The 24,303-nt window shown below is 42.9% G+C and overlaps 1 protein-coding gene across 1 annotated transcript; it reads left to right on the top strand.

The window, feature by feature from the left end:
- The first annotated feature begins 5,103 nt into the window (after window positions 1–5,103).
- On the top strand, window positions 5,104–13,145 carry LOC124003603 (voltage-gated hydrogen channel 1-like). The gene is made up of 6 exons (XM_046312000.1): window positions 5,104–5,324; window positions 11,395–11,620; window positions 11,885–11,989; window positions 12,313–12,544; window positions 12,752–12,864; window positions 13,004–13,145. The coding sequence occupies exons 2-6, from the start codon at window positions 11,444–11,446 to the stop codon at window positions 13,058–13,060; spliced, it is 684 nt and encodes a 227-aa protein (XP_046167956.1). The 5' UTR covers window positions 5,104–5,324; window positions 11,395–11,443; the 3' UTR covers window positions 13,061–13,145.
- Window positions 13,146–24,303: the final 11,158 nt, after the last annotated feature.

Raw genomic sequence — 24,303 nt, 5'->3', positions numbered from 1 at the left:
AGATGGAGAGACCTGAGTAGTAGCGCTCACCAGTAGCCCTCCGCTTACTGATGAGCTCTGGCTTTTACTGGACATGAATTAACAAAATGTCCAGCAAGTCCGCAATAGAGGCACAGGCGGTTGGTGATCCTCCGTTCCCTCTCCTTAGTCGAGATGCGAATACCTCCCAGCTGCATGGGCTCAGTCTCTGAGCCAGAGGAGGGAGATGGTTGCGATGCGGAGCAGGGAAACACCGTTGACGCGAGCTCTCTTCCACGAGCCTGGTGACGAAGATCTACCCGTCGTTCTATGCGGATGGCGAGAGCAATCAAAGAGTCCACACTTGAAGGAACCTCCCGGGAGAGAATCTCATCTTTAACCACTGCGTGGAGTCCCTCCAGAAAACGAGCGAGCAGCGCCGGCTCGTTCCACTCACTAGAGGCAGCAAGAGTGCGAAACTCAATAGAGTAATCCGTTATGGATCGATCACCTTGGCATAGGGAAGCCAGGGCCCTAGAAGCCTCCCTACCAAAAACTGAACGGTCAAAAACCCGAATCATCTCCTCTTTAAAGTTCTGGTAATTGTTAGAGCAATCAGCCCTTGCCTCCCAGATAGCTGTGCCCCACTCTCGAGCCCGGCCAGTAAGGAGTGAAATGACGTAAGCAACCCGAGCTCTCTCTCTAGAGTATGTGTTGGGTTGGAGAGAGAACACAATATCACACTGGGTGAGAAAGGAGCGGCACTCCGTGGGCTGCCCGGAGTAGCAAGGTGGGTTATTAACCCTAGGTTCCGGAGGCTCGGCAGGCCAGGGAGTAACAGGTGGCACGAGACGTAGACTCTGGAACTGTCCAGAGAGGTCGGAAACCTGAGCGGCCAGGTTCTCCACGGCATGGCGAGCAGCAGACAATTCCTGCTCGTGTCTGCCGAGCATGGCTCCTTGGATCTCGACGGCAGTGTTACGAGCGTCTGTAGTCGCTGAGTCCATTCTTTGGTCGGATCCTTCTGTTATGCAGGTGAATAAGGACCCAAAAGCGACTTGGCGAAAACAGAGTCTTTAATCCAGTAAAGTAAATATTCAATCATAAAGCACAATTCCACTCGTAATGATGAGAACAGACTGGAGACTCGATCATGTACTGCAGGTTGCCTCGGGAAGGCACTTGACCGTAGCAGACTCAGACACCTGCTCACCACGCAGCATCTGAGGGAAACACGACACGACAGGGCGATACAAAGACACAGCACGGTGAACAATATACAAGGATCCGACAGGGCAGAAACGGAAAACAAGGGGAGAAATAGGGACTCTAATCAGGGGAAAAGATAGGGAACAGGTGTGGGAAGACTAAATGATTGATTAGGGGAATAGGAACAGCTGGGAGCAGGAACGGAACGATAGAGAGAAGAGAGAGAGGAAGGGAGAGAGAAAAAGGGGAACGAACCTAAAAAGACCAGCAGGGGGAAAACGAACAGAAGGAAAAGCAAAATGACAAGACAATATAAGACAAAACATGACAGGAATTGTGTACAAATCGTGCTGAAACTTCCGGTGACGGCAGCGGATGAATGGCACCACAAACGGCCTCAGGATCTCATTAAAATTGTTGTCCATAGCTTATGCCTGCCCATACCATAACCCCACCGCCACCATGGGCCACTCTATACACAACGTTGACATCAGCAAACCGCTCACCCACATGACGCCAAGCACGCTGTCTGACATCTGCCCGGTACAGTTGAAACTGGGATTCATCCGCGAAAAGCACACTATTCCAGCGTTCCAGTGGCCATGGAAGGTGAGCATTTGCCCACTGAGGTCAGTTACAACGCCAAACTGAAGTCAGGTCAAGACCCTGGTGAGGACGAAGAGCATGCAGGTGAGCTTTCCTGAGACGGTTACTGACAGTTTGTACAGAGATTCTTCGGTTCTGCAAACCCGCAGTTTCATCAGCTGTCCATGTGGCTGGTCTCAGATGATCCTGCAGGTGAAGAAGCTGGAGGTGTAGGTCCTGGGCTGGCGTGGTTATACATGGTCTGCGGTTGTAAGGCCGGTTGGACGTACTGTGGCATTGTGTTGCGTGACAAAACTGCACATTTTAGAGTGGCCTTTTATTGTCCCCCAGCACAAGGTGCACCTGTGTAATGATCATGCTGTTTAATCAGTTTCTTGATATGCCACATCTGTCAGGTGGATGGATTCTCTTGGCAAAGTAGACATGCTCACAAACAGGGATGTAAACAAATGAATGCACAAAATTTGAGAGAAATAAGCTTTTTGTGCATCTGGAAATTTTCTAGGATCTTTTATTTCATCTCATAATCGGGCATGCTCACGATTGCAACATGAAGCCGTGCATTATCATGCTCAAACATGCGGCGATGGCGGCGGATGAAGGGCCCGACAATGGGTCTCAGGATCTCATTAAAATTGCCATCGATAAAATGCATGGGACCAACACTTTACACGCTGAGTTTATATTTTTGTTCCGTATAAATCATTGGCACAAACCTGTGGCTAACTCTGCTGCTGCTGCACTTTGACTTTCTGGCTGTTCTGTCCTCTCCACCTCATTCAATGGCTCTTTTTTTGCCACTCTTCGGAAGAAGTTCCAAATATCCATACTGACTCAGAGGCGTTTTGCTGAGCGATGACATTGACGTCTAACCAGTGTTGTATGGGTGGGGGAGGGGTCAATGGATGTGATCAGTCCACTGCATTGTGAAATCTCAACCAATCCCAGCATCACTCCAGGGGCTTCTTGCAGTGCCTGCTACTCATTAACATATGTCAGTAAAACATAAATAAATACTGCATAGCGCAAGTGATGTACAGTGGCGATTTTAGCATGTAAATCTTGGTAGGGCAAAACATTTTTAAAGTGGGATGCATGCCAGCAAAGCCACTACACAACACAACACTAAACAATACATTAATTTCACTATAATGGTAACAAACAGTGCCCACAAACTGTTAGGGCCTACATAAAGCTGTCCCAACAGCAGTCCCAACATCTTACCACTGGTAAACCTGGCTATCAGTGGAGCCTTGTCTGGTAGCGAAACAGTTAATTCAGCCTCATTTACTGCCTTTAAAAAAACATAGTTGATATGTCTGTCTTGCTTAAACAATTGTGGTTTCTAATGAATATTAAGATGTACAAACTATGGCATAAGGGGATGACAAGCGGATAAAAGGCAATCCGTAATTTATATTAAGACATTCATGAGCGAGCTAGAGGACGGATGTAGTCAATATAACTATTTGTTTAGCACTTTTCAAATGTACAGCGACAGAATTCAGAACATGGGCCGTTCTTACAGTGTTCTCCCTGTACCCCAAGTCAGCACGGTAGGATAAATAAGGGGGGCATATAAGCAGACAATGGAAGCTCTTACAATATTCAATGATTACATTTCTCTAAAACAGGTTATAGGCTACATGTGGACCATCAAGTTAGAACAACAGGCAAAATTAAGAGGGGCAAATAAACCATCTTATTAGGGTGATGCACATAAGCTACTAACATCTTACCACACAACATACACTTAGTATTACTTTCTTAGCTACAGTATACATATCTCCCTGGCATATTACATAATTTATGCAGCACCATAAAGAAAAAAACAAGGTTGAATCATGATGATGTCATTGATCTTCAAGTCGTAGCCCTAGAAAGAGGATGGATTTACAATTCTGAGTTGGATGACCGTTCAAAGCATATTTCCCAGTGGGAGCTCATTTATTCCTGACATCCAAGTTTTCTTGAACTTATTGAAGTCAAGTTATCGCAGTTCTGAGTTAACAGTTGTTTTGAGCGCAGCACATTGACAGCATGGCAAATGTTGAATGTTTATCATTTTAAACTTGGAAAAGATTTGGGACCACACAGCCACTGTCACTGATTCCTTCTAAACCACTCATTGGGGAATTTGCGATCTCCTACTTATTGTGTAATGAGCACCGATACGTTTTATCTATAATTTCTCTTCATTGTTTCTCTTCATGTGACAAGGATTAAAAGGGATTTGACAGTAGATTGTCGACTTGATTAATGATGATGACTGCTAGCTAAGATTTTGAAAGTATGATGTTGACATGATCAGTCAACTAAAAGCTACAGTACATATAACATGATTTGACTTCATTTTGTCTGCTGCCAATGACCTTGAGCCCTCTTAGATGTGCACTTCTAATGTAACTCTATGGCAGCACCCAAGGGGCTATAATTTTTTAGGGTCTCCCCTTAGACTTGGCGGTGACGTAATGTCCCCATGAGTGACAGAACACTGAGCCAATCATGGCGCAAGGCTCCGTATTTTCTGCTGGCTTGCCCCATCACTACAGAAAGCACTGAGCTAGGCTGAAACACCTGGATTTTGGAGCTGCCTTACTCAAGAAAACAAAAAAGAGACCATGTATGTATGTGGCTTTATTAACTGATATATATATATGTTTACATTGTTTGCAAATTGATATGTGACAGTATGAATGCCAAAATAACATGCAAAACAGGCAAGGCCCCCAATATATATATATTTGTGCTAAAAATGTGGGGCTCAGAACATGTGGCTCTGCCCCACCTGCCCTGAATGTTTATGTTTTTTCTTCCTTTAATTAACTAGGCAAGTCAGTTAAAAACAAATTCTTATTTTCAATGACGGCCTAGGAACAGTGGGTTAACTGCCTGTTCAGGGGCAGAACAACAGATTTGTACCTTGTCAGCTCGGGGATTTGAACTTGCAAAAAGTCCAATGCTCTAACCACTAGCCTACCCTGCCGCACCGATGACGGGTTGCCACTGGTGATGTGTGGTTATGGAACATCAAAAGGTTCCTGCTCGATCAAAAAACATTTGGGGCTGAAGCCCAGCCCTAGTGATGCCACTGGACAATGGCCCATCACGTCATCGGGAGCTGCTCTGTCATTTTGTCAACAAGGCAGCATGGTGATCATTCAGAAACATACATCTCTTTTCCATAAAAATACATTTTTGCATTTTCAAACTTGTTTTCATTGGGAAGGCAGATAAAGCGTTTATCAAAAGCAATCACATTTGCAAGAAAAACACCTAATCCTACTCATTAATACACGTGCGTAAATTAGGCTACATCACTTTTGTTTTGAGCCGACATAGCCTTTGAATATCAGGCTCAAATCTGGGAGGCGGTGCAGTTCCAAATTTAATGCAGTCAACTTTCGTCTACACGGGCGCCGTTCCTCTTGGAATGTGCTGGTTCTGAGACAGAGGCGGAGTTGAGGACAAAGGTTTTATGGGAAAAACGGAGGACATCAACAACTTTTCAACGGGACTATAAACTATTAAAGCTCTAGGTCTACATTAAGGTAAAACAAATACTTTATTTGTTGAAGGTGGTTATCGCTTTACACTGCAATAGGATTTGGTGTTACTCAGATGGTATTATATTAGTGAACTGGCTATTTCTTTGGTGGATATGAACATATTTTAAGGCGCTACTCTAAAGTAAATAGTTCAAGGATGACACGAATGATAAACTATGTATTATGCCAGTTAATTCAGTTGATTTGCACATAGTGTAAAGTGCAGAGCGGGCGTTGTTTTTTTTTTATACCAGCAGGAAATCACGAGTTGTCCTCAAGGTGCCTGGGTTTGAGCTGTAGATTAGACTGTCCCCGCAAGTGTCGCTCAGTATTCCGAAACATTGTTGCCAACACATTATATGGTTCTACAATAGTGAGTGGCAATTCCAGTCCTCCGTGGACTGAGTGGTGTCATTTCTCGTGTGGCCTCAAACTGATAGCCTGGTCCCAGATCTGTTTGTGTTATCATGTCAAAGCCTTGTCACTCCGGAGTGGTATACTACGAAGTAAGCTAGATCTACTCAGGATTTTATAATACTAGCCAGGTTCATTTAGTTTAACAGTCCAGGTCAGGCTTCATCCATACTACGACGGTAGATATGGCTTTTCTACGGATTCACGGCCTGTTCACCCCACCCGGCTACCGCCTAGAAGGTGGAGACAGTACAGGTGCATCAAAGCTGGGACTTAGAGACAGACAAACAGCTTCTTATTTTTGATTGTGTGTATTACTGTAGTGTTGGACCTCCACTGAACACAAATATTACCGTAAAATATGGGTCCCATGTTTCATGAGCTGAAAAAAAGAGCCCATCCAGACATTTTCCATACGCACAAAAAACGTATTTCTCTTAAACGTTGTGCACACATTTGTTTATATCCCTGTTAAAGCATTTCTCTTTTCCAACTTAATCCATCCACCTGACAGGTGTGGTATATCAAGAAGCTGATTAAACAGTATGATCATTACAAAGGTCAAATAAATCAAATTGTAATGGTCACATACACATATTTAGTAGATGTTATTACAGGTGTAGCGAAATCCTTGTGTTCCTGCACCTTGTGCTGGGGGCAATAAAAGGCCACTTTAAAATGTGCAGTTTTGTCACACAACACAATGCAGCAGATGTATCAAGTTTTGAGGGAGCATGCAATTGGCATGCGGCCTGCAGGAATTTGCACCAGAGCTGTTGCCAGATAATTAAATGTTCATTTATCTACCATAAGACGTCGTTTTTAGAGAATTTGGCAGTACGTCTAACCGGCCTCACAACCACAAGCCGCGTGTGGGTTAGCGGTTTGCTGATGTCAATGTTGTGAAACAGAGTGCCCCATTGTGGCGGTGGTGTTATGGTATGGGCAGGCGTAAGCTACGGACAACAATCAAAATTGCATTTTATTGATGGCAATTTGAATTCACAAAGATGCCATGAGATCCTGAGGCCCATTGTCGTGCCATTAATCCGCCGTCATCACCTCATGGTTCAGCATGATAATGCACTGCCCCATGTTGTAAGGACCTGTACACAATCCCTAGAAGCTGAAAATGTCCCATTTCTTCCATAGCCTGCATACCAGACATCACCCATTGAGCATGTTTGGTGTGCTCTGGATCGACGTGTGTTCCAGTTCCCAACCATATCCTGCAACTTCGCACAGCCATTGAAGAAGAGTTGGACAACATTCCACACAATCAACAGCCTGATCAACTCTATGCGAAGGAGATATATCGCGCTGCGCACCAGATACGGACTGCTTTTCTGATCCACACCCCTACCTTTTAAAAATAAGTATCTGTGACCAACCGATTCATATCTGTATTCCCAGTCATGTGAAATTGATAGATTTGGACCTAAATCGACTGATTTCCTTATGAACATTTACTCAGTAAAATCTTTGAAATTGTTGCATGTTGTGTTTTTATATTTTTTTATTCAGTATAGAAACAAACATTTTGCTGCACCTGGGTTATCTGCATACCTCTGTACACGACCAATAAACTTTGATTTGAACCTGCTACATTTATTCTCCTAACCTGCTATGTTTGTTTCTAACCTTCCACCTTAATGATCCTACTCTGCCTCACTGGCTTAGCTAAAATATTGTCAGGTTTCGACACACACCCACTGGTATTGATGATCCCACTTGTTTCGCAATGTTCACTTTCAGACACACCCCAAGTAGGCCTATGCAGTTCCCCATACTTGCGTCCACCTGCCACAAGCACACGTTTTACTGTGCGTGCACATTACAAATGGCTAGCAGCATTTCCCAAACTCTGAGCACATTTTGGTTTTTGCCCTAACACAACACAGCTGATTCAAATTATCAAAGCTTGATGATTAGTTGATTTGAATCAGCTTTGTGGTGCTAGGGCAAAAACCAAACATACGCCACTTGTGGTCCCGTGGACCGAGTTTGAGAGACACAGGAGCTAGTGGAATGCCTGAACATCAACAACCCATGGGACAAGTCCGTGCCAAATTTTCATTTGTGTCAAAATGAAATACAAGTTATCTTGCAAATTCATCAGAAAGTAGGCTTTATTTTAATACTTATTGTTAATGGGCATCTTGTTGTGTGATTATCAATGCACAAGCATCATTTTCCCGCGGCTATCGCTCCTTCTTCTACACGTGGAACAGCTTGTTGCATTGTGGCCATAGACATACCATCCATAGAAGGGTTTTGGAATCTCAATTTGACTTTAAAACGAATGCGCTAGCAGTGGCTGCCAGTCTTAACTTGAATGGAAACTGCCATCAATGGATTATAGAGTATGTCTATGGTTGGTTGCAGCTGTGTTTGACTTTCGCAAATTTCAAAATACAATCTCGTGAAAAACGTACAGTTTGGAATGCAAATGCTGTCATTACTAAATGTGTAATGTGATAGGTATTAACAATTTGTGACCTGTATTTGATCCTATGTAGCAAAATTAGAAATTTATTTTTTTACATTGGATAAAATTAGAGACTGAGCCAGAAAATGGTATGGTACACTGCAGTTGAGGAACAATTACAAAGTAAACCTGTAACCCTACTGTTGAGAAAATGGCCTGGTTCGAGTACAGGCTCTGTCGCAGCAGGCTGCGACTGGGAGACTCATGGGACGGCGCACAATTTGCCCAGCGTCGTCCAGGTTAGGGGAGGGTTGGGCTTTACGTGTGTAGAGTGCATGTGTGACTATGTGTCTGTCGGTCTGTCTCTTCACAGTCCACGTTGTTCCGTAAGATGTAGTTTATCTGTCTGGACTTTCTTGGGCGCCCTAAAGCCTTCTTCACAACAATTGAACCGCTCTCCTTGAAGTTCTTGATGAGCCAATAAATGATTGTTTAGGTGCAATCTTACTGGCAGCAATGTCCTTGCCTGTGAAGCCCTTTTTGTGCAGAGCAATGATGAAGGCACATGTTTCCTTGCAGGTAGCCATGATTGACAGAGGAAGAACAATGATTCCTTTTGAAGCTTCCAGTTTGTTAATCAAACTCAATCAGCATGGCCGAGTGATCTCCAGCCTTGTCCTCGTCAACACTCACACCTGTGTTAATTTGAGAATCACTGACATGATGTCAGCTGGTCCTTTTGTGGCAGGGCTGAAATGCAGTGGAAATGTTGTTGGGGATTCAGTTAATTTGCATGGCAAAGAGGGACTTTGCAATTCATCTGATCACTCTTCATAACATTCTGGAGTATATGCAAATTGCCATCATACAAACTAAGGCAGTAGACTTTGAAAATTAATATTTGTGTCATTCTCAACTTTTGGCCACGACTGTACATACAGTGGGGCAAAAAGTATTTAGTCAGCCACCAATTGTGCAAGTTCTCCCACTTAAAAAGATGAGAGGCCTGTAATATTTATCATAGGTACACTTCAACTATGACAGACAAAATGAGAAAAGAAATCCAGAAAATGACGTAGGATTTTTAGTGAATTTCTTTGCAAATTATGGTGGAAAATAAGTGTTTGGTCAACTACAAACAAGCAAGATTTCTGGCTCTCACAGACCTGTAACTTAATATTAATAATCTCCCTCGATCTGGGGCTCCACGCAAGATCTCAAATCCTGCAGTGCCAGATGTGTCCCCCTGCTTAAGCCAGTACATGTCCAGGCCCGTCTGAAGTTTGCTAGAGAGCATTTGGATGATCCAGAAGAAGATTGGGAGAATGCCATATGGTCAGATGAAACCAAAATATAACTTTTTGGTTAAAAACTCAACTCGTCGTGTTTGGAGGACAAAGAATGCTGAGTTGCATCCAAAGAACACCATACCTACTGTGAAGCATGGGGGTGGGAACATCATGCTTTGGGGCTGTTTCTCTGCAAAGGGACCAGGACAACTGATCCGTGTAAAGGAAAGAATGAATAGGGGTATCGTGAGATTTTGAGTGAAAACCTCCTTCCATCAGCAAAGGCATTGAAGATGAAACGTGGCTGGGTCTTTCAGCATGACAAGGATCCCAAACACACCGCCCGGGCAACGAAGGAGTAGCTTCGTAAGAAGCATTTCAAGGTCCTGGAGTGGCCTAGCCAGTCTCCAGGTCTCAACCACATAAAAAATATTTGGAGGGAGTTGAAAGTCCGTGTTGCCCAGCAACAGCCCCAAAACATCACTGCTCTAGAGGAGATCTGCATGGAGGAATGGGCCAAAATACCAGCAACAGTGTGTGAAAAACTTGTGAAGACTTACAGAAAAACATTTGACCTCTGTCATTGCCAATAAAGGGTATATAACATTGAGTATTGAGATCAACTTTTGTTATTGACTAAATACTTTTTTGCCCCACTGTATCTACTTGCCTTCATGTACATATCTACCTAAAATAACTCGTACCTCTGCACCTTGATCTGGTACTGGTACTCCCTGTATATAGCTCCATTCTTGTGTATTTTATTCCTCTTGTGTTACAATTTGTTATTATTTTCAAACTGCATCGTTGGGAAAGGCTCGTAAGCAAGCATTTCACGGTAAAGACTACACCAGTTCTATTTGGCCAATATGACAAATAAAATTGGATTTGATTTATAGTATAGGGCTCTGGCATGACAAGGAGTTGACATGACACAAACAGATCTTGGAAAATAAAGGAGAGCCACGTGCAGAAATGTTTATGTCCAACATTTCGACAGACAAGCTGTCTTCATCAGGGTACAATGACAAACATTGCGGGGTGACTCATTTATATAGTGTCAAAAGACACACATACAGGTGTCTGTAATCATGGCTGGGTGTGGCCTGATATCATTGGTTAATTCTCATATTTTAAAATAGCATACAAAAAACATGAATGGATAGCGTACGATCATAGATACAATTTGACTACATAGGCCTACAAACATTTACAATGAATAGCAAAATGACAACAATCACAAGAATGGCTTCAGATCAAAGTCTATGTTGAGACCGAAGGGAGCAAAGGTCTTTAAATTAAAGATCCAGGCAGCCTCTCGTTTTAACAATAAATTGTCGAGGTCACCCCCTCTCCTAGATCTTGGACCAGGCTATAGAATTGTTGACATATGCTTATTATTAGCCTACTATTTTACACTTGTTACATTGTTAAAACCATTTGTTGACCATTATCACTAAATGTATTAAAGCTTTTTGACAAAATAAATAAAACAATTATTTATTGTAATGATAAAATCTATTGGTGTAGATTTTCTTAGGAAATTCAATGTAGGTTGGCCACACAGTTCACTTGCATCTTGAGTCAAAGGGTTTGGTTTGTTGACATCTTGCATGCTTTTGTAATGTTTAAAAGTAGAAGTATACTCGTATTGTACAGTACAATGAATTACTGTTAGAGCAGTCGGTCATAAGTTGCAATAGGCTGTCTATTCTTTGTGTATATGAACATTTGAGGGTTACAATATGTATCCCAACGCCTAATCAACATGCTGGGGATGATATGAACCTTGTTAATGCTAGTAAATTGGTTAAACTAACAATGTCAATGTTAGGAAATGAAAACCTTAGATAAACACTAGGGCTATTGAGTTATTGTACTTCAGACAAACTTGTGACATTTGATAGCTTTGGCATTTAACATTCAGTTAACGTCTAACCAGGAAAACCACAGTCTCTTTGTGGTGGGCCACCCCACCCCCCTGCAGCACCATGTCCAAGTACCTGAGGCATTTCACCACGGTGGGTGATGACCACACAGCCCATTGGCACAACGAGGGGCTGCATGAGGCTAGAGAGGAGACTGGACCAGCCACAGGACAGCTGCCCCACTTACAAGTCACCTTCAGAGACTCCCTGAAGAGACTCTACAGCTCAGACAGATTCCAGGTATGGAATATGAGTGGAGTAGGCAATGCTCATTCTATCTATCCAACACAGTTAGTCAATGTTACCTTTGCTCAAATCAAATGTCAACTGTGGATGGGGAATGTGTGTTTCTCAGTCTAGGCTGCAAATGTGGCAGTAAATTCACTCCCCTTCTCTTGTTGTACATTGTCAGAAGGTTGGTCTTTACTGATGTTGGGTGTTTCACTGTGGTTTGGATCGCTATGGTGTTGTTCTTTGATGTTGAGTGTTTGCCTTTTGGTTTAGATAGCTGTGGTATGCCTGGTCATCCTGGATGCATTCTTTGTGCTGGGCGAGCTGCTGATCGACCTGTCAGTCATCAAGTTGGAGCATGGACACGTTGCCCCTCAGGTGAGATATGTCCACCGAGTGGCGTAGTGGTCTATGGCAGTGCATCTCGGTGCTAGAGACGTCACTACATACCCTGGTTCGATTCCGGGCTGTATGACAACTGCCGGGATTGGGAGTCCCATAGGGCGGCGCACAATCGGCCCAGCGTCGTCCGGGTTAGGGGAAATTTTGCCTGGGGTAGGCTGTCGTAAAATAAGAATGTGTTCTTAACTGACTTGCCTAGTTAAATTTAGGGAATAGGTTGCCATTTGGCACACGGATCAAGAAATGCGTGACCCCAAACCTTCTTACAACTCCTCCTCTGTCCTTTCCCTCTTCATCAGGTCTTCCACTACCTGAGTCTGGCTCTTCTCACCTTCTTCATGGTGGAGCTGGCTGGAAAGCTCTTTGCCTACCGGCTGGAGTTCTTCCATCACAAGTTTGAGGTGTTTGACGGGCTGGTGGTGATTGTGTCCTTCATCCTGGACATTGTGTATATCGCCAGTGAAGATGCCTTTGACGGCATGGGCCTCCTGATCCTCCTCAGGCTCTGGAGGGTGGCCAGGATCGTCAACGGTGAGAGATCCCCCACTGGTCATGTTCATTAGGCACTCCCTGGACATGTCCAATAACAAACACAAATTGTAAGGTTTCCATTGTGAAACATGTTAAAGCTTGCCCTAATGAACACAAACTTTTATGTCACATACAGTAGCTAGCTAGGTCACCAATGTCACAGAATGGGTTTGTGTCCAACATGACATGGTTTCTTCCACCACCCAGGAATCCTGATGTCTGTGAAGTCACGGGCCGATCGCGAAGTTCAAAAGCTGAAGGAGAGCAACGATCACCTGGTCCAGCAAGTTAACGACCTACAAGAGCACAATGGCAAGATGGTGAGTTGGGCAGCCCCTGGGAACCCAAAATACCACCTGCCCGAGACCTGTTAAGGCGTTTAGATTCTACATTTTATGAAGAGCATAGTCAACAAACCTGGTTTTAACCCACCCTTCAATCTCTTTCCCCCTTTTTTAGGAAAAAGAGAACAGTAAACTACGAGCTCTCCTCCGACAGCATAAAATTGAGTTCTGATGCAGGAAGAGGAACATGATGGCATTTTTCATTATCCATTTATAGTGTCATTGGAATTGTTCAATAAACAAGGCTATATTCTAAATAGTGTTCACAATCCATACACCATTTCAGTCATTCCACAATGACAGGAGCTTACACTGAGTTACTAGCCTGGTCCGAGAGCCGTTTGTACTCTTGCCAACTCAATTGTTGTCATTGTCAAGCCAAACATTTGGCATGACAATGAGTGAAAATAAGTTGGTATGATAACACACTGGCACTCAGGCTAGATACAATTGAGGTCGAAAGTTTACATACACCTTAGCCAAATACATTTAAACTCAGTTTTTCACAATTCCTGACATTTCATCCAAGTAAAAGTTCACTGTCTTAGGTTAGTTAGGTTCACCACTTTATTTTAAGAATATGAAATGTCAGAATAATAGTAGAGAGAATTATTTATTTAAGCTTTTATTTCTTTCATCACATTCCCAGTGGGTCAGAAGTTTACATGCATTCAATTAGTATTTGGTAGCATTGCCTTTAAATTGTTTAACTTGGTTCAAGCCTTCCACAAGCTTCCCACAATAAGTTGGGTGAATTTTGGCCCATTCCTCCTGACAGAACTGGTGTAACTGAGTCAGGTTTGTAGGCCTTGCTCGACACATGCTTTTTCAGTTCTGCCCACAAACATTCTATAAGATTGAGGTATGGGGTTTTTCACATCAAAGTATGTTCATTTCTAAGCCATTTTGCAACTATGTTTGGGGTCATTGTCCATTTAGAACACCCATTTGCGACCAAGCTTTGACTGATGTCTTGAGATGTTGCTTCAATATATCCACATAACTTTCTTTCCTCATGATGCCATCTATTTTGTGAAGTGCACCAGACCCTCCTGCAGCAAAGCACACCCACAACATGATGCTGTCACCCCCATGCTTCACGGTTGGGATGGTGTTCTTTGGCTTGCAAGCCTCCCCCTTTTCCCTCCAAACATAACAATGGTCATTATGGCCAAACAGTTCTATTTTTTGTTTCATCAGACCAGAGGACATTTCTCCAAAAAGTACAATCTTTGTCCCCATGTGCATTTGCATACCGTAGTCTGGCGTTTTTATGGTGGTTTTGGAGCAGTGGCTGCTTCCTTGCTGAGCAGCCTCTCAAGTTATGTCGATATAGGACTCATTTTACTGTGGATATAGATACTTTTGTACCTGTTTCCTCCAGCATCTTCACAAGGTCCTTTGCTGTTCTGGGATTGATTTGCACTTTTCGCACTAAAGTATGTTCATCTCTAGGAGACAGAACGCGTCTCCTTCCTGAGCGGTGTGACGGCTGCGTGGTCTCCTGGTGTTTATACTTGCGTACTATTGTTTGTACAGATGAACGTGGTACCTTCAGGCATTTGGAAATTGCTCACAAGGATGAACCAGACTTGTGGAGGTCTTGGCTGATTTCTTTTGATTTTCCCTTGATGTCAAGCAAAGATGCACGGAGTTTGAAGGTAGGCCTTGAAATACATCCACAGGTACCCTTCCAATTGACTCAAATGATGTCAATTAGCCTATCAAAAGCTTCTATAGCCATGACATGTTTTGGAATTTTCCAAGCTGTTTAAAGGAAACTTAGCGTATGTAAACTTCTGACCCACTGGAATTGTGATACAGTGAATTATACGTTAAATAATCTGTAAACAGTTGTTGGAAAAATTACTTGTGTCATGCAAAGTAGATGTCCTAACCGACTTGCCAAAACTATAGTTCGTTAACAAGAAATATGTGGACTGGTTGAAAAACAAGTTTAATTACTCCAACCTAAGTGTATGTAAACTTCCGACTTCAACTGTAGATTCCACATCATGAGCCAATGTTAAGTCAACCTTCCAAACATTATCTGCATATTCAAGCTGATTTTAATTGATTAGTAGGATTCATATCATATGCCAGTATCCTGCTTTGCAATACAATGTTACATTTGATATTTGTATCAAAATGTATGGATTTGTATGTGCTATGCCTGTATTCAAATAAGCAATGGATTGTCATCTAATTTGTTGTAAATAAGACCCTGTAATGAATGTACCATCTGGCTGTTTTTCTGAATACCACTGTTGCCTGCTATGTAAGACAATCCAAGTATGAATCACTGAAAATGACATTTTATTAGAAAAAAAGTTTAACTATGTACAAATGAATAAAAACAAAGGTATTTGCTAACAGTATTTACATAAGTATTCAGACCCTTTACCCAGTACTTTGTTGAAGCACCTCTGGCAGGGATTACAGCCTCGAGTCTTCTTGGGTATGACGCTGCAAGCTTGGCACATCTGTATTTGGGGAGTTTCTCCCATTCCTCTCTGCAGATCCTCTCAAGCTCCGTCAGGTTGGATGGGGAGCGTCGCTGCACAGCTATTTTTAGGTCTCGAGATGTTCGTTCGGGTTTAAGTTTGGGCTCTGGCTCGGCCACTCAAGGACATTCAGAGACTTGTCCCGAAGCCACTCCTTCGTTGTCTTGGGCTGTGTGCTTAGAGTCGTTGTCCTGTTGGAAGGTGAACCGTCTCCCCAGTCTGAGGTGCTGAGCGCTCTGGAGCAGGTTTTCATCAAGGATCTCTGTACTTTGCTACGTTCATCTTTCCCTCGATCCGGACTAGTCTCCCAGTCCCTGCCACTGAAAAACATCCCAACAGCATGATGCTGTCACCACCATGCTGCACCATAGGGATGGTGCTAGGCTTCCTCCAGACGTGATGCTTGGTATTCACGCCAAAGAGTTCAATCTTGGTTTATCAGACCAGAAAATCTTGTTTCTCATGGTCTGAGAGTCGTTTAGGTGCCTTTTAGCAAACTCCAAGCAGGCTGTCATGTGCCTTTTACTGAGGATTGGCTTCCATCTGGCCACTCTACCAGAAAGGCATGATTGGTGAAGTGCTGCAGAGATGGCTGACCTAGAAGATTCTCCCATCTCCACAGAGGAACTCGGGAACCATCGTGTTCTTGGTCACCTCCCAAGGCCTTTCTCCATCGATTGCTCAGTTTGGCTGGGCGGTCAGCTCTAGGAAGGGTCTTGGTGCTTCCAAACTTCTCCATCATTCTTAAATGGAAGGTCGCTGTTCTTGGGGACCTTCAATGCTGCAGACAATTTTTGGTACCCTTCCCCAGATCTGTGCCTCAAAACAATCCTGTCTTGGAGCTTTACGGACAATTCCTTCGACCTCATGCCTTGCTTTTCGCTCTGACATGCACTGTCAACTGTGGTACCTTTTTATGTAGAAAGGTGAGTGCCTTTCCAAATCATTTCCAATCAATTGAATTTACCACAGGTGGACTCAAAGTTGTATAAACATCAAGGATGATCAATGGAAACAGGATGCACCTGAGCTAAATTTCGAGTCTCATAGCAAATAGTATAAATAATTATGTAAATCGGGTATTTCTGTTTTTTATTTTTAAACATCTTTTAAAAGCCTGTTTTCACTTAATCACTATTGGGTATTGTGTGTAGATTTGAGGATTTAATTTGTAAATATTTTTTAATAAGGCTGTAACCTGGGGAAGGGGTCTGAATACTTTCCGAATACACCGTAACTGCCCTCTCTTCCGTCTATTGGTCATTTACACAAAATGGAAGAAGTCGTAAGGCAGCTTGGTGTTGATAGTGGGCCAGGCCTTGTTACCTGGCCGGGTGGCTGCAGACAGGTAAGAAGGTCATGGAGCTGGTCACTGATATGACATGGCTGCCTCCAGAGAGTAACGCCCAAGGAAAGGGAAAACTGGCAATAAAACATATGTAGGGTGTTACATAAAGGTGTCATGACACTGACCAGAGGTCTGGAAGATGGACTATTGTGCCATCACTTGGCAACATGTTTAAGACAATGCAGCTACTGTTGATTGGAGGGAATCTATCAAGGCTTTAACAGTAGCTTACAATCTCTATGGAATCTATTGTTCCATGACAGGGTAAATAATGACTTTGGACTACATTTACATTATGGTCATTTAGCAGACACTTTTCCATAGTGACCTACGATCAGTAAGTCAGACACTTAGCAGTGATGTGTGCTGTGGTTGCTTTTAAGCACTAGTAAAAAGTGTTACAAGCTGATAAAGTTAGATTGATGTGTTTGCTAAGGGTTGTTTTTAAGCACTTAGTGACAAATGTTTCTATAAAGAGCACTATACAAACAATGTGGTACAATCAATATTACATTGGGCATCTCAAATCCAAGCATTAAAACTCATGGATGCAGACTGTTTATGTAAAAGTGTTGTGTGTTGGTTGTCCTGAAAAGAAAATGGTGAAACACTTCATTGTGAGGCGAAATACAAGGGCTGGACATGCAGATAAATACATTGTTGCTGGGTTCTAGGGACTGATAGGGTTAATCTATTACGTTGTGTTATCATTGGTGTATGTTTAATGTAATGGTCGTTGTCTCAGTATCTCACTGAAAACAAGCTTTTTTTCAAGTTACCATTATGCTTTATAAACAAAGAAAGTACAACTAAACCACTGTATATGGGATAACAGCAATCTACAGTGCCTTCAGAAAGTATTCACATCCATTTCATTTTGCAACATTTTGCAGTGTTACAGAATTTAAAATGGATTCCATTTAGATTTTTTGGGGTCATTTTTTGGGGTCACTGGCGTGTGAGCTTTACACAATACCCCATAATGTCCAAGTGAAATGATACAGTAAAGTCAGAAGTTTACGTACACCTTAGCCAAATACATTTAAACTCAGTTTTTCACAATTCCTGACATTTAATCAGAGTAAATATTCCCTGTCTTAGGTCAGTTAGGATCACCACATTATTTTAAAAATGTGAAATGTCAGAATAATAGTAGAGAATTATTTATTTCATCACATTCCCAGTGGGTCAGAAGTTTACATACACTCAATTAGTATTTGGTAGTATTATCCAAAGCGTTTGACACAGTTGATCATGAAATATTACTTTCTACATTGCATTATTACATTTTCATGATTATACATATAATTGGTTATATAGTTTATTTATGCAAACGGCTGTGCATCTACCAGGGCCAAGATATCCTGTGTCGTTCCACAGGGTTTGATAATTGGACCTTTGTTATTCCTAATATATATCAATGACCTTGCTGTCTCTTCTACCGTACTTCCCATTCTCTTTGCTGATGATACCAATTTGATTTTATCACACAATAATATTTATTCACTAATTAATGAAGCCAACTCCGGCATGGACACATTTTGTGAATGGTTCCAGATAATTTTGTTTATCTTTAAAATGTTAAAAATCCAACTTCATTGTATTCACGAGTAAGAATAAGAAATATTGTTTAAAAAATAATAATAATGTTTTTTAAAAAGAGCCTGAATCTCAATTGGTGGAAATGAAATGGAACAGGTCACATCCACTAGATTCCTCAGAGTTGTAATTAATGAAAAGTTATCCTGGAAAGCTCATAATCAATTTGTCTGCAGCAAAGTGATGAAATCTGTTGGTATCATCAGGAAGATGAGTGGTTTGGTTCATTAGGCTTGCTTCCTAACTCTATAGTATAGCTTCATTTACTCATATACCATTTACAATAAATATTGTCTGAACCAGAACACATGCCTACACAAATTATTCATCGTACAAAATACATTTGCAAGACTAGCCACCACTAATTACCTGGCTCCATCTGTACCTTTGTTTAAGAATCTCAATATCTTGTCTATTTATGACATTAATGTACACCAACTGTGCACTTGCATCTACAAATACTCATACCTCCCAGGCAGTTTACCTAAACCCTTCAATGGATTCTTCCAGGTTCATTCTGAAATCTTATCAGAAACCAGCAACATGTTGGGTCATTAGCTTTCTATTCCCTTACAACCAGTTAAACAAATGTAATTTGGAAATGTACCAACAACAAAAAAGCTCAGTGAAAGAAGCAGAGATAAAGAAATGTTTAATGAAATTGAAGCATTCATTCTATAATTTATGACATTCTGGTGAGCGAGAGTTTATTTCGTCTTTTAGTGCAATGTACTGTAATGACAGTTGTATGTATCTAATTATACACAAGTGTCACGAATCCCGCCGAGATGGTGCCTCTTCCTGTTCGGGCGGCACTCTGCAGTCGTCGTCGCCGGCCTACTAGCTGCCACTGATCCCCTTTTCTGTTTCATTTAGTGTTGTCTGATTAGTTGCACCTTGTTTCTTGTTTAGGTTTTAGTTTTGGGCTATTTAAACCTGGTAGGCCCGCCGGCTTTTGTGCGGGCTTGTTTTTCTGTTATTGGTGTGTGTGATTTTTTGTGGATTTTATTTCCCGAACCGTTTCGTCCTGTTTGTTTTGGACTGGGTCTTTTAACACCCGTGTTTGTGGAATTGACCGATACTCTGTTGCTTTGGGAATAAATATATCCACGTGTCTAACTACCCTGCTCTCTGCGCCTGACTCCTCCACCCACTACGTCTAGATGTCCTGACAACAAGTTGACTAACAAGACTACCAAAATAGCCTTCCAAAATGTCTGAAATTATAAGCAGAAACATGTCTAAATTAGGCACAAAAACAATAATCAGGCACCCCCTGTAAAAACATTTCTGCCATATCTGACTGTATAGCCTACAGCGCGGGTTAGGGTTGGGTGCAGCCCTCAGATTTTCACTTTATCATATAGTTGGGCAGTTACGGATGGGTTATTAGCAATTTCGGGAGGGTGAACAAACAGTTGACCAGCTCACTACTAGTGACCACATAACCAACCTGTAAACACCGTAGCCTCCGTAGCCAATGTGAGTAAGACCTTTAAACAGGTTAACAATCACAAGGCTGCAGGGCCACACGGATTACCAGGAAGTGTACTCAACTGGGAATTGTCTTCACTGACATTTTCAACCTCTCCCTGTCTGAGTCTGTAATACCAACATGTTTCAAGCAGACTACCATAGTCCCTGTCCCCAAGAATACTATTGTAACCTGCCTAAATGACTACCGACCTGTAGCACACGTCTGTAGCCATGAAATGCTTTGAAAGGCTGGTCATGGCTCACATCAACACCATTATCTCTATTGCACTCCACACTGCCCTTTCACACCTGGACAAAAAGAACACCTATGTGAGAATGCTATTGATTGACTACAGCTCAGCGTTCAACATCATAGTGCCCTCAAAGCTCATTGCTAAGCTAAGGACTCTGGGACTAAACACCTCCCTCTGCAACTGGATTCCGGATTTCCTGATGGACCGACCCCAGGTGGTAAGGGTAGGTAACAACACATCCGCCACGCTGATCCTCAACACGGGGGCCCCTCAGGGGTGCATGCTTAGTCCCCTCCTGTACACCCTGTTCACTCATGACTGCACGGCCAGGCACGACTCCAACACCATCATTAAGTCTGCTGGTGTACAACAGTGGTAGGCCTGATCACCCGCAACAATGAGACAGCCTATAGGGAGGAGGTCGGAGACATGACCATGTGGTGCAAGGACAACAACCTCTCCCTCAATGTGATCAAGACAAATGAGATGACTGTAGACTACAGGAAAAGGAGGGCCTAGCATGCCCCCATTCTCATTGAATGGGCTGTAGTGGAGCAGGTTGAGAGCTTCAAGTTCCTTGGCATCTGTTACGAATCCCTTTTGGCCCGACAGTCTAGGGGGGATGGTAACGAGACCCGTAACATGACTCATGCAAATTATAATAGTGAAAAAGTAAGAGTGAGAACGAAATAACCACAGACAACTAAATTACCGTCAAACCCTCAGGGTTTATTGGAAAACACACGGTAATGGGGGGAGCAGGAAAAGGGGCCTTTTCTGGACCCAAGGAAATAAATAATAAGTATCCAAAAAGACCCCTAAGCTAGACTAGCTTACTTCACCAACAGCTAACTAACTAACATAAATAAAAATACAGTGGGTGGTCCGCCCAGTTCTAACTAGTGTTTTTATACAAAGTATTCCTACGGGTAATGTATGCTCATGGGTGACTTATCTTGGTACCCCATTTTCCCACCGTCAAACAAACACCATAACAAAACCAATACTCACAGGTGGGGACAAAGTGACATGTAGTTGCAAAAACCAAACAAGAGATCTACAGACATGGCATTGAAAGAGAGATTGAGCTCTCGAGCAAACAACAGACAGGATTTTTAAACCAAGGGAAAGGGAATGTGATAGGGTATTGGAAACAGGAGGTGTGTCTTCTGATTAGCGACTGATTGATGACTGATTGGGGAATGATGCTTGCCACCTATGAGGAGGAGAGAAAATAAATAGTCGCTCTGGATAAGAGCGTCTGCTAAATGACTTAAATGTAAATGTAAATACACACACACACACAGGATACCTGTATCCGTAACAGCATCCACATCCCCAACAAACTAACATGGTCCAAGCACACCAAGACAGTCGTGAAGAGGGTATGACAAAACCTATTCCCGCTCAGGAGAGTGAAACGATTTGGCATGGGTCCTCGAGAGCATCCTGATGGGTTGCATCACTGCCTGGTATGGCAACTGCTCAGCCTCTGACTGCAAGGCTTTACAGAGGGTAGTGCGTACAGCCCAGTACATCACCGGGGCCAAGCTTCCTGCCATCCAGGACCTCTATACCAGGCGGTGTCAGAGGAAGGCCCTAAAAATTGTGAAAGACTCCAGCCACCCTAGTCATAGACTGTTCTCTCTGCTACCGCATGGCAAGCGGTACCGGAGTTCCAAGTCTAGGTTCAAGAGGCTTCTAAATTGTTTACTAAAGGGCCACAGGGGACTGGTAGGCTAGACAGAGGTTGATACTTGGTTTTCTGTGTTTTTGACAACTTAGACATTGGGCACAGATTTGTGCGGTGATTGTAGTAGATTTGGGTGTGTACCATTCTTTTCTACAAGAACTTTCCATTTCCCCCTTTGGACACATGCAACACACACATGCATCCAAGGTAAACCAACAAACTGGGGAGAGCCACTAGGCGACCGCTCTGGTGCCTCCATACCCCATCATCATGTAGTTTACAATTATACCCAGTCCGTTACCATTTCATTTTGTTATCAGTAGCATCTTGTAAGGCAGCCACACCATTTACAGTAACTAAGTCAGAAAAAGGAACTGAAACTGTCTGTAGGCACATTCCCTTAGGGTTTGCAAGAACAACTGTCTTAGCAGCTGCATCAGCCGTGACATTGCCTTGGGAAACATCATGTCCATGAGTGTGAGCTTTACACTTTACAATAGAAATCTGCCAAGGCAGCATAATAATGTCCAACAATGCTGCAATAAATCAAATTAAATTTTATTGGTCACACACACGAGTTTAGCAGATGTTATTACGGACGTAGCTAAATGCTTGTGTTTCTAGCTCCAACAGTGGAGTAATATCTAAGAAGTAATATCCAACAGTTTCACAACATATACCTAATAGACACAAATCTAAGGAATGGAATTAAGAATATACAATATAAGACGAGCAATGTCTGAGCGGCATAGACTAAGATACAGTAGAATAGTATAGAATACAGTAAATACATATGAGATCAGTAATGCAAGATACATAAACATTATTAAATTGACTCGTGTTCCATTTATTAAAGTGGCCAGTGATTTCAAGTCTATGTATATAGGTAGCAGCTTCTGTGCTAGTGATGGCTATTCAACAGTCTGATGGACTTGAGAAAGACTGAAAAACAGCTTCTCTCGGTCCCAGCTTCGATGCACCGGTACTGACCTCGACTTCTGGATGTTAGCGTGGTGAACAGGCAGTGGTTCGGGCGGTTGAAGTCCTTGATAATCTTTTTGGCCTTCCTGTGATATCGGGTGCTGTAGGTGACCTGGAGAGCAGGTAGTTTGCCCCCAGTGATTCTTTGGTCAGACCGCACCACCCTCTGGAGAGCCCTGTGGTTGCGGGTGGTGCAGTTGCCGTACCAGGCGGTGATACAGCCTGACAGGATGCTCTCAATTGTACATCTGTAAAAGTTTGAGGGTTTTAGGTGCCAAACCAAATTTCTTCAGCCTCCTGAGGATGAAGAGGCACTGTTGCGCCTTCTTCACCACACTGTCTGTGTGGGTGGACCATTTCAGTTTGTCAGTGATGTGAACAGGGAATCAATTTTAAACTTTCCACCTTCTCCACTGCGGTCCCGTCGATGTGGATAGGGGGGTGCTCCCTCTGCTGTTTCCTGAAGTCCACGATCATCCCCTTTGTTTTGTTGATGTTGAGTGAGAGGTTATTTTCATAGCACCACATTCCTATAACCCTCACCTCCTCCCTGTAGGCTGTCACGTCATTGTTGGTAATCAAGCCCACTACTGTTGTGTCGTCTACAAACTTGATGATTGAGTTGGAGTCATGCTTGGCTACGCAGTCATGGGGGAACAGAGAGTACAGGAGGGGCTGAGCACACACCCTTGTTGGGCCCAATTGTTGAGGATCAGCAAAGGTGTTGTTTCCTACCTTCACCACCTGGGGGCGGCCCGTCAGGAAGTCCAGGACCAAGTTGCACAGGGCGGGGTTAAGACCCAGGGCCTCGAGCTTAATGTTGAGCTTGGAGAGTATTATGGTATTGAATGCTGAGCTATATTCAATGTACAGCATTCTTACATAGGTATTTCTATTGTCCAGATGGGATGGGCAGTGTGATGGTGATTGCATCATCTGTGGATCTATTGGGGCAGTATGCAAATTCAAGTGGGTCTAGGTTGACAGTTAAGGTATTTATTTTATTTACCTTTATTTTACTAGGCAAGTCAGTTAAGAACAAATTCTTATTTTCAATGACGGCCTAGGAACAGTGGGTTAACTGCCTGTTCAGGGGCAGAACGACAGATTTTGTACCTTGTCAACTCGGGGATTTGAACTTGCAACCTTTCGGTTACTTTCGGTTACTAGTCCAATGCTCTAACCACTAGGCTAGAGGTGATATGATCCTTGACTAGTCTCTCAAAGCACTTATTGAAGACAGAAGTCATTTAGTTCAGTTACCTTTGCTTTCTTGGGTACAGGAATGATGGTGGCCATCTTGAAGCATTTGGGGACTGAAGACAGATAGCGAGAGATTTAATATATCCGCAAACACACAAGCCAGCTGGTCTGTGCATGCTCAGGACGCGCCAGGGATGCAGTCTGGGCCGAAAGCCTTGCGAGGGTTAACACGTTTAAATGATGTACTCACGTTGGCCACAGAGAAGGAGAGCCCACAGTCCTTGGTAGCAGGCAGTGTCAGTGGCATTGTGGTATCCTCAAAGTGGGCGAAGATGTTTAGCTTGTCCGGAAGCAATT

The sequence above is a fragment of the Oncorhynchus gorbuscha genome, linkage group LG18, assembly GCF_021184085.1.
Source record: "Oncorhynchus gorbuscha isolate QuinsamMale2020 ecotype Even-year linkage group LG18, OgorEven_v1.0, whole genome shotgun sequence".
Classification (NCBI taxonomy): domain Eukaryota; kingdom Metazoa; phylum Chordata; class Actinopteri; order Salmoniformes; family Salmonidae; genus Oncorhynchus; species Oncorhynchus gorbuscha.
The sequence above is the reverse complement of the archived record's forward strand: the minus strand, read 5'-3'. Positions and strand labels throughout refer to the sequence as shown.

Bases quoted from the DNA above. Each gene is read 5' to 3' on its own strand.
- LOC124003603 (XM_046312000.1), top strand. From the start codon at position 11,444: ATGTCCAAGTACCTGAGGCATTTCACCACGGTGGGTGATGACCACACA. The intron at 12,545-12,751 runs GTGAGAGATCCC...TCCACCACCCAG, and splicing joins GGTGGCCAGGATCGTCAACG to GAATCCTGATGTCTGTGAAG. The intron at 12,865-13,003 runs GTGAGTTGGGCA...CCCCTTTTTTAG, and splicing joins AAGAGCACAATGGCAAGATG to GAAAAAGAGAACAGTAAACT.